Here is an 11419-nt window from a genome sequence, read left to right as displayed (position 1 = left end):
ATGCAACAACTGAACAATAGAAGGGAGTAATGATTGAATCCAAGTTTCAGCAGAATGATGTCACCTTCCTGAAAAACAGCAGGTTTCACCAAATTTATTTTAGCCTCCAGATTGTTGTTCTGTTGGCTATTATTTTTTATACTTTGTGTTTTCCTGGATTTCTTGCCAGCCAGCGATTCCCTGGGTGATAACTCTCTTGCTTGCAGGTAGTTCAAACAATTAAATCTGGAGACAGAAATTAGAAGTTTTTTTTAAAAACATTTTTTATTACAGAAATCCCTTTGCGCAATCGTCCACGATTTTTCAAACCGGCTGCTCTGCACACCCTAGAATTTTGTTGCTTGAAAGCTGGAAACTGTTAACAAGGCTCCTTAAAATAATTGTTGTATTGTCCCAACAATCATACTCTTGCATCTCTAATGAGAATTCTTGACCTACTGGAGTAAAAAGGCAGGAACAATTTCAATGGCTTGCCATTGTCCACTGGATTTTCAGGTTCGTTTTGCTTTTCCAGCTGATAGCACTGATACCGTTCATTGCAATCTGTGGAGTTTAAAATGTGCTTCGACTCAGAACTGTATATTTGAACCGTGCTGAGGGTCCTCTGTTTTAGTCAGAAAAGGACAGTGATTGGTAGCCACGGCTTCCAGCTGAATTCACCGTTCTCGCAGCAGAAAGAAGAAGACCGCTTTCACAAAGTGTCCAAACGTGCAGACGGCAGAGACGAGCCAGTGATCACGAATGCTAGGATCGTTGTTCACCACGGATTTTGTAATGTCAGCCTAGGGTTAGAGTTGAAAATTGTTAAAAACATTCACATTTTTCTACACAGTCGGCCTCCAGGTCAAGTTTCTCAGCAAACAGCTGAACTCCTTTACATTTATTGATTCTTTATTCTGCTTTCTAAAGCAGCTGATCCCTCTATACCGTTAGCTGTGAAGTAACGTTAATTCTCTACCCTGCAAGTTTCTGCTTTCTTGTAGAGTTGTCTTTTTTAAATGTGTATCATTTAAATCGGAAACACTCTGTAACCTGTATGTCAATATACTGATACAAACAGTAAAGCACATCAACAAATATAGAATGCACTTCTGTAAGCTAAACAATGTACACCAACAAGCTAGTACAGATGTAAAGATATATCAGTAAATTTATAAACTGCAGTGCACACATTACTAAGCTAAAGAAAACTATGACGCAGATCAAAACATACTGTACAAACTGTAACTCACACATCAATGAACTAATACAAACTGTAACAGAAATGGTAAAACACTGATATGAATTGTAAACTCAGTCAATATTGAATGTAAATCATAACAAAAATAGCAATGAAAGACTCTAAACTTTGAAGTATCAGCAAACTATAACTGACTTGTCACACACTTCAATGAACTAACACAACTTAAAATGGTAAATAGACCAAGAGGAACTACAACACATGATAAATACAAACTGCATCAGAAATGTAAATTAGCTGATATTAATGATACACTAAAGCACAATAAACTGAGAAGGACTGGAACGCACATAACTAAAATCATAGAAATTTCAATGTGGATGAACCAATAGCTGATTGCTACAGAATTTCAACAAACTAATCAACACCTGAATGTAATATTAGACTAAAAAAGTGTTCTGAAAAGTGAATCACTCATAATTGAGATGGCCAGTGGTTCACGATTCATAGAACATATCAATAAATTTATACTTGTGTGAGGTTGGCTCAATTCATTATACTCTGACCACTGAGTTAGAAGGTACAAGCTGGTATTGTATAGATTTGCATAAGTGTGACACATCAAAAAAATCCTTACATTTCATAGAGCACCTTTCATGTTGGGAGGACATCCCAAATCTCTTCACAGGAAAGATATAATGTAAAGTGTAATCATTGTGTATTTTGTAAGCAAACAAAGAAATACAAATGGCAACAAATATAAGTAAACTTACAAACTATGGTAAGCATTGAAGCTGTACAAATGTTTGCAATACGAAGTGCAGTAATTATTTCATAGATACATATTCTTTTGGGGACAGTTTAAGTTGTAAAATGGAAAAAAATGTTCCTTTATTAAAGTATCTTCACACTTGTATAAAAAATAAAAACCCTCTGAACTCCAGATTGTTTTGCTGCTCTCAGTGAGTGTTGATGAAAAAAAGAGCAGATTGTTTGCTGAAGAACCGGAGGAACAGGAGGAGCATAAAGCAATTCTTCTGGGAAGGCAAATTATATCCCACGCATATGTGGGAGATCTTGTCTTTGTGTGTGATTTTATTAAGGAAGTTGGCAAATTTCTCATATTTTGTTCTTTTGTTGCCTTACCATTCCCTAATATCAAGTTGCCAAAAAGCAGTAATCACATATCATGTAAAGTTATCAATTGCTGTTGTTATAGTCATAAAAAAAATCTCACAAGAGATAGGACTGAGGAAGATGAAGACCAACCCGGTCTATTAAAATATAATGGAACTTGGGACAGCTAAAAGTCTGGATATGCGGTGTATTTAATATCATCGCCATAAACCAAAGATTTCTTAACATCACCCCAATTGGGTATAATATATGGATTCTGTAATAAAGCAATTTATGCTCTGACACAATCTATTTTTGGAGCAAAGTGCCCGTGGGTCAGTGTGACATCCTTACCCAATGAATTCCTTATTGTGAAAACCAGTTAGAAAATTGCAACATGTTAATGTTGCACAATGGGAATCAGATATTTGAGGGCTCCTAAATATCTTTTACAGGTGTCGAATTAAAATAATAACTCTAAAGACTGTTGGACCTTCAAAAATACAGTCATTACGCTTTGCAGTCGAGTGCTTTGAGACGTCCTCCCAATGTAAAAGATGCCATATCAAATGCAAGGATTATTGTTATTACTTTATAATTCCCTTCTAAATACTGAAAGTAGTTAAATAGGCTTCCACATACCCATCCTCCCCGTCTCCGGAGCCAAGTCACCAGTGTCTTCCGCACAAATTCTCCCAGGCAGTCAACTATTGTGTGCACCATGGCAGGTTGCCCTTGTTTCACACAGTCAATGGCAAGTCCACCGGCAACAGCATACAAGGCTACCACCTTCCCCCAAGTTATACCTGTGTAGCAAACACAGAACCGCACTCAACACAGAATCAGGGGAACTTTGTTTGTTGAAGGTTTAGTCTGGGTTTATTTTTCCTGTAGCAGTAAGATTTTAAGGGGACGTAAAGTTTTTCAGCATGCTAAGCTGTCATAAAAAAAAGTGTTTTTTTCCTTTACTGAATTGTCCTCTAATACTGAATGTCACGGTGCTATCTCTGTGCACCTATCAGCATCGTTCAGGTCACAGTTGTTGCCTGTTTTGTGCTAACCATAATGTCATCAAATTGTGTTTCAATAGTATTGTAAATGAGGAATGCTATCATGGGACAGGAGCAGGAGCTGTATTTAAAACATATTTTCAGACTATCTCTAACCAGTCGTCCTAAAGAATAAAATAGAAAAACAGTAAGTAACCGAGATACACCTAGTCGGTATATAGACATATCACTTTTTAATTTACGATTGTGGATTCATTCTGTAAAATATATTCTACTTCCCTTTTCAATAAACAGAACTGGAAGAGATGACTATTATTATTTGGTGACTTAAATGTCACCACTGCAGCAAAGCTGGATTATGTTATAAAACCCTAATGAGAATCATTATAACAAGTTACATTACTATTTAGGTAAAATATCTGAGGAACAGCAAAGGAACTGTCTTTCACTGATGGCCTTTTGTGAAGCTGCTGGGGTTATGATGAAGAGTTTCCTATCCTGTTCGATTAAATAACCACATCAGGATGTGGTTTGAAAGCACCAAATAAGGAGGATTTTCACTCAAAACATTTTGCTTCAGTTCCTGTGAGATACCTCATCTACACTTCTAACTTATTTTTTCGGATGAGAGGGTAATGAACAGGCATTATTTGAGTGACAGCTATTTCAGTAACAGTCTAGAATTTAATCTGATTTTCAGATCCAATTCATTCACATCACTGAGGTTAGTATAGTTTCTGAAATAGACGCCGTAAAGATGCTAACCCTGTGCACATGATGTTTCACTTCTGAAGGACAGGCGCACACGCTTTTCCCAGCATTCTCTCTACGGCAGTACGGAGACAAATATATCCAAAAATGGCTGAAGATGACTAACTTGTTTTTTCATCAGTCTCTGTAGAGTTAGCCCAGCATCTATAGACAACTGCACTTGTTAGGAATCTTTATCCTATGGAGCTGGAAAGGTATCTGAACAGCGAACAATCAAACTTTAGAACAGAGTAAGGCATCTGAACACAACACTGAAATTGAACTCAAAGATATTCAGTGCCTTAGCCTCCGTTTATGTGAGGTGCTAGAAATGTAGCCAAACTGAACTTGTTCTTTACAGTAGCATCATCTGAAGCAACAGGAAGCTATTTCGCAGTCAAAACATGTTTTCATTCATCTACAAGATACTGCATGAATAGGTAACATGTTGAACCACCTCATCCATGCTTATTCCGGATTAATTGTTCATTCACCTCCTGCTTATCTCTGGGACCCTGCTAGTGCAAATAACAGTCACTAACAGTAATTACCTGTGAAGCATTTTTAGACATTTAAATGTGAAACGTTGCTGTAAAATGTAAGTTCTTTTTCTTTTTTTCCCTGAAAAAGCCCGTTTTATAACACACTTTCCAGTATTTTATTTTTTGCTGAGATAAACCTTTCCAGGAATAGAAACATGTGGTTTGAGTGCTTACGCATGCGTTTCACCCCAGGTTTGAGACTGATAAGGTGACAATTTTTGAGTAAAATATTGATCATCACAACAAGTCTCTGAAAAAGTTCATATTTCACACTGCAATTCATTTTGTGTTTATAGCCATTTAACAGAATCTCCATAGCCGAAGCTATCTTGACAGCTAACGCCTGTCTCCTTCCTAAACTATAAATCCTTAAAAGAGAGTAAGACATTTGCAGGTCTGGCAAGTCTTGCGACACATTGACCTTTCAAAGCTCTACCCGCACAGTACGCACCTCTCACTGTGGATTATGTTCTCTACTGTTTATAAACCAATCCAGGTACACACTTCAGAGTTGAGTGTATGCAATCTATCAAGTTTCATTTATCAAGAAATCAAATGCAATATTTCCTATACATTACCTCCACCTCAACAGCAATGTTAAAGGTTTGGCATAAACCTGTATTAGTGATGATAAACCTGCGTGAGTGTGGATAGCATCATTTAACACTAATGCCTGTTTTATTATTACAAGCATTCTTTGACACAATATAAAACCACAAGGTTTTATGGGCTCAATCCATGCAGTGAATTTACCTGAACACTGGGAAGAAACAGGAGCCCTCCCAAGTGACTCACACTTTCACCTGAGTTTTACCTGCAGAGAAGATCTCAGTGGCCACAGCGAGAAATGCATCCGATACGATGCTTTCGGAACTGACGGTGATATTCAACTGTTTGGCGACATTCCTGTACATGTTCGGCCTGATGTACTCTAATTCATCACCTTAGGAGGGAGAAAGGAAATCAGAGCTACAGCTTTTCTATATTGTTCTTTATGAATAATAGTAATCCTTGCATTTGATATAGCGCCTTTTCACGTCATCAAGGCATCTCAATGAAACTTCAAACAGTCAACAAGAACAATGAGTTTCTCGCTCATTTAAAAGAGCGTGCACAGACACGATGGGTCGAATGGACTCTTTCTGTGCTGTATAATTCTATGATTCTATGATCTATTGATATGCAAATAAAAGATGAATAATTTAAGAACTTCCACAGGCTTTCTCTTAAGAGCAGTGAACTCTACTTGTAGAATTACTTGCTCTCTTTTCCTCTGTCTCTCTCTCTTCCTCTTGTCTCTCTTGAGATTTCAACTTACGAAGGCAGCTGGCTGGGTATTGCAAAATAAACATTCACATTCCTGAGAATTTCCAGATTTGGCCCAAAAGACTGCATTTGGACAGATTCCCTGATTTATAATCCAGCTGTAATGTTCTGCAGTCCTCACAATATGAAGACATGAAATCAAAAGCCAGGTGATATTAAATAACCAGCATCTATACTTAACTTTGTAGAATTAATACATATTATACATATCAAAATCATGAACAATACAACTGTATTGTATAATCTGCCAATATTTAAGTACAAACTGGATTCAGCCTAAAACCTCAATCAATGCCTCTGGGCTTTGTGGTGTGGAAACTGTTATATTTAGGTCAGTTATTAGAGAATATTCTTTGGAAATCCAAAAATGAGTGGGTTCACAGTCTGAGGTTCAGACGGGGGAAAGATTATGGAGGAATTATTGGATCATATATGTTTAAAGTAATCATTTGTGATCATCATTAAGCAGCGATGATCTAAAAGAGACATACCGTGAAAAGTACAGGAGAAAAACAAACAGATAACAATATAAGAAGAAGAATTTGGTCACTCAGTCCACGACGGTTTGTGGGACACTGCCTTGCCCAATAAGAATAGAACGAAGCAAACACATTTGCTTTTTCTTCTGTTCATTTGCATCTCTATCTCTCTCTGAATTATTTTCAATCTCTTTTCCTCTCCCCTTTCTCACCGCTGTTTGCACTCGCTCTGTTTCTGTCCATCCCCCCACTTTCTTTTCTCTAACCCTCTGCTCGCTCTCCCCCTCTTCCTAACGCCCCCGCTTTTAACTTCTCTGTATCCTTCTGTTCTGTAGGATTCCATGATTCTGTATCCTTGCAGCTGTTTGACTCACCCAGGCGGAGGAGTGCAGCTGACACCTCAGTGAGTTTGCTGGCTGGGCTGGCTGCTGCACACTCAGGTTTGCTCCAGACTATGCCTGCTCGGATCAGCCGGGAGTGGATGTAATCCCGACAGAGGGCTTTAGCCTGAGAAACAAGCTCCTTGTCAGGGGGAGAACGTTCAAACACCTCCATCACCTCAGCAGCAAAGACCGAGGAGCGCCGTAACATGTCCATCTGAGAAGATAGTAAATGAGAGATCAAAATGATCAAACCTGTGACAGGTACACCAAAGATACTCAGCATTAAACCTGCAAGATCAGACATGCAACAAATATACTTTGGGGGAAAACAAAATGTAACAACCTAAAAACATCAATGGTAGGCCAGCAACTGTTAAAATGCACCAAATTAGCATGAAAACTAGAACAAACAGACGGAATATGTCAGCAATTTACTAAAAAAAAAAATGCTGCAGTAAATGTACTGGAGGAAAAACAATGAACTTGTAAAATGTGAAAATAACCAGTTTCGCACCAGCAACATCTCCTCATGTTCCTAGGTTTGAATCCTGTTCTATGTTAATTTCAGAATTCAGCCAGGATTTAGACTCCCTGTCCCTCTCCAGTGATTGCTGATGGAAAACTTATGTTTGTGGATATGGGATGAAGCAGGAGTGGATTTGATGGGAATATTGATGGCATATTGATGAGATATTGTTGAGGTGTCTTTGTTCTGTCCTTAATGACTGTAGTGACTCACGCATGAAGAATGACGATTTAGATCAGATGCTTGAGGGCAACCAGGAATATGCAAGCAGCCAGAATGAGTCAGTTTCTCCAGGGAAGAGGAGGCGGGGGAGAATAGGGGAGGGGGGAGTTAATCGGAAAAGCAAAGTAGCAAAACAAAATCAGGAAACTGGGAGAAAAATTCAGCAAGTGTAAAAATAAATCGTCATCCCAACAAACACATTACAAACAAAACTGGAATAACAGCTGTTTCTTTTTTTTACACGATGTCAACATTATAATTGTAATGAAACCCCTTCTTCATGTGGAAAGTGAAATAAATCAGATACAGCATTGAGATATGATTGTGCCTCCTAAACTGTATCTGTTTCCTTCCTCACTTCTGGATTCTATGGCTCACTGTCTCATATCTGCATCTTGCATGTTATATTCCAACAAACCACCCACAGCAAACAAGTCACAGCTTGTTTGGTGCAATAATTGCGTAAAGAGTTTATGTTAAAAAACCTGGGTGAATCTGTCACCACCTTATAATATATAATAATAATAATCCTTGCATTTGATATTGCGCTTTTTCACGTCTTCTCGTTGTCCCAAAGCGCTTCACAGAATATAATGTAAAGTGAATTGACTGTATATATTTGTGGGCGAACGCGGCAGCCAATTGCGCACAGCAATGTCCCACAAACAGTCGTGGATTGAAAATGATCAATTTATTATTGGTTTTGGTTTTGGAGGGATTATTATTAGGTGTGTGGAGTAAGGAAACTTGCCCAAGGTTTCGCCCTCTGCCTGGAATTGAACTCAGGTCTCTCACTTGCAATGCGAGTGCTCTAACCACTGAGCTACAGCACTCCACCTTTTATGTTGCCAGCATATCCCTGCTTCTCCTTGTAACATCAGCTTTCATCTTTCCCCGAAAATGGGAATCCCTGTTACCTCTTACCCCGCAGACTCTGGCTCTTTTTACCTTCAGATCTATATTTCTAACATGATAGCAACTGCTGCCAACACTCAAATCATCAATCATCTTAAAAATATGCTCTAATCTATGATCATCAGTAAACTCCACTAGTAATTTTCTTGCCAGCTGTTACCTACCTCTGCAACCTCTACCCCTGGGCACTTATAACTCATGTGTCATTGATTGGATATCTCCAAAGTCATTGACCAGATGTCTGATACCACGCAATTCTGAATAAATTGACACATTACAGTATTTAAACAGTTATGTTCAAGCCAGAGCTATCGCTTCTTGTCCTTGATAACTCCATTCTTTAACTGCAATCTATTCACATTCTAGACGTCATTATCTCCCCTCGTAACAAATGAAATTCTCCAATCTCCTGGAAAAAATGACCTCCAAAAAGTAATCCTCTTTCATGACCAGCATTTATTTTCTCCTTCGGTGACTTTTAGCTCTCTCTAAGTACAAGTGAACATTCCTCTCAAATACTGGGGGTAAGTCTTCCAGCCCCTCTCTTACAATGTGGGACAGAAGTAGAAGAATATTGTCCTCTGATACATCTTTCCCTTTTGCGTCTCTACTGTACCCTCTCTCGCTCTCTCATTTGCCCACACAATATCTTCAAGGTCTTTTTTTAATACAGTACCACAATAATCGTTGTTCCTCCAAACTAAGTTCCTTTGTTCCTCCCAAATGCATCATTAAATGCTCACTCTTCTCTCCCTCTCTCTCTCTTTTTTCCTTGCATCCTAACTGTTGGAATTTAAACTCCCCCATTCACTTGATCCTCTCAACTCACTTGTTCTTTGCCAGAGCCTTACGTTCGTGAAACTCTCGCCCATTTAATAATAATCCCTCCAAAAACAAAACAATAATAAATTGGTCATTTTCAATCCATATGACTGTTTGTGGGACGTTGTTGTGCGCAATTGGCTGCCGCGTTCGCCCACAAATATATAGTCAATTCACTTTACAGTGTGTTCTGTGAAGCGCTTTGGGACGTCTAGAAGACGTGAAAAGCGCTATATCAAATGCAAGGATTATTATTATTATTATTATTTCCCGTCTTTCTCTCTATGATGAACTAACAAATGTCTCTGCATTTTTATAGACACGTCTGATTTCTCTGCTAACCTTTTTCAGCCTTGACTGTATCGTAGACTATGAACCTTGGCCTATCTATCACTTAGGTTGTTTTTAATTTTTTTTTAAAAAATTGTCTGTGAGATAACAGTTGCTAAACATACAATCTGGAAGTTTTCCAGTCAAAGGAGCAAGGAATGCATTGCCTTATATATATATATATACACACACATAGACACACACACTCTCTCTCACACACACATATTTTCTTTCTCACACACACACACACACACAATGAGAGGAAATAAACACTTTAATTTAAGATAAACACCCACCCCCGCCCAACTATAGTGAAGCACAAGAAAAAAACCTCCAGGTTCATTGGCAATTATTATCCCACAGTCACTGTGTGCAAGTCAGTGACTGAGACTCGGTGCTCAAATGTTTTCCAGCACTCACACACTCACTCACACTCACACACACACTCACACACTCACTCACTCACACACTCACTCACACTCACACACTCACTCACTCACTCACACTCACATACTCACTCACTCACACTCACACACATACACTCACACACACACTCATTCACACACACACACTCTCACACTCACACACTCACACTCACACACATACACTCACACACACTCTCTCACACACACACTCATTCACACACTCACTCATTCACACACACACACTCACACACTCATTCACACTCTCACACACACACTCTCACACACACACTCACACACAGACTCTCACACTCACACACACACTCTCACACTCACACTCACACACACACACTCACTCTCACAAAAGAAACGCAGCCGAAGAAAATGACACCCAGAAATAATCTCACATCTGCGGAGAGTGGTGATGAGTGGCTCCGAGTCAGAGGATCGGCGATGCTTTGGGATGTGTCAGAGTGGATTTTGCAGGAAACCCTCCGGAGCGGATCACAGCCCCAACTCCAACCAAACCCCAAAGCCACAGATCGTGGGATCTCTGTCCCTCTGAGATCCCCTTTTGCAATGCAATTCCCTGCGTTGCTCTGAAGAAGTCTTACTGTGTTTTTTCTTCTTCTTCTTCTTCTTCTTCTTCTTCTTCTTCTTCTTCTTCTTCTTCTTCTTCTTCTTCTTCTTCTCCTTCTTCTTCTTCTTCTCCTTCTCCTTCTTCTTCTTCTCTCTTCTTCTTCTTCTTCTCTTCTTCTTCTTCTTCTTCTTTTTCTTCTTCTTCTTCTCCTTCTTCTTCTTCTTCTTCTTCTTCTTCTCTTCTCCTTCTTCTCCTTCTTTTTTTTCTTCTTCTTCTTCTTTAGGGCAGTTTTTTCGTGTTGGCGATCGCTCCCAAATTAAATTAGTGTTGTGCTCTCAGTGCTCTCAGTACTCTCTCTCTCTCTCTCTCTCTCACACTCACTCACTCTCTCGTTCTTCCTCTTCTCTTTGGTCCCTTTTATGGTGATTTTTTTTTGGGGGTCTCCCATGTGTTTCTTATTAAAATGCCTGAGCCTCGCCAATAGCATTCACCAGCAATCCATGTAAGGGAAGGAAGGGGGCAGGACAACCCCTGTCTGGAGGCAGAGAAAACACTCACTCACTCACTCACTCACTCACTTCCCAGACACTGAAATTGACTCCAAAAGTCTTGTTTCTCAACACACAGCGCTGCGTAAAGTCGCACTGCGCCCTCTCTGACACCTCCACTGGTCCAAACACACACACAACACACACCAACTCTCTTTAAACACACACACACACACACACACACACACTGCCCCCTCTCTGGTGGTTCTCGATGCTCCCAAATGAGTGTTGGGTTTGCTGTTCAGGTGAGAGAATTTGCATTTGCAGT

At 39.4% G+C, this 11419-nt stretch overlaps 1 protein-coding gene across 1 annotated transcript; it reads right to left on the bottom strand.

The window, feature by feature from the left end:
- Positions 1-47: 47 nt before the first annotated feature.
- Positions 48-10751, bottom strand: boka (BCL2 family apoptosis regulator BOK a). Its single transcript, NM_001292607.1, is given in 5 exon segments — positions 48-782; positions 2939-3102; positions 5413-5541; positions 6778-7000; positions 10431-10751. Coding segments are annotated over 4 exon segments (642 nt in total). The 5' UTR covers positions 10431-10751; the 3' UTR covers positions 48-656.
- Positions 10752-11419: the final 668 nt, after the last annotated feature.

Source organism: Callorhinchus milii, unplaced genomic scaffold (genome assembly GCF_018977255.1).
Source record: "Callorhinchus milii isolate IMCB2004 unplaced genomic scaffold, IMCB_Cmil_1.0 Scaffold11, whole genome shotgun sequence".
Classification (NCBI taxonomy): domain Eukaryota; kingdom Metazoa; phylum Chordata; class Chondrichthyes; order Chimaeriformes; family Callorhinchidae; genus Callorhinchus; species Callorhinchus milii.
Note: the sequence above shows the minus strand (reverse complement) of the source record. Positions and strands in the feature narration are given on the sequence as shown.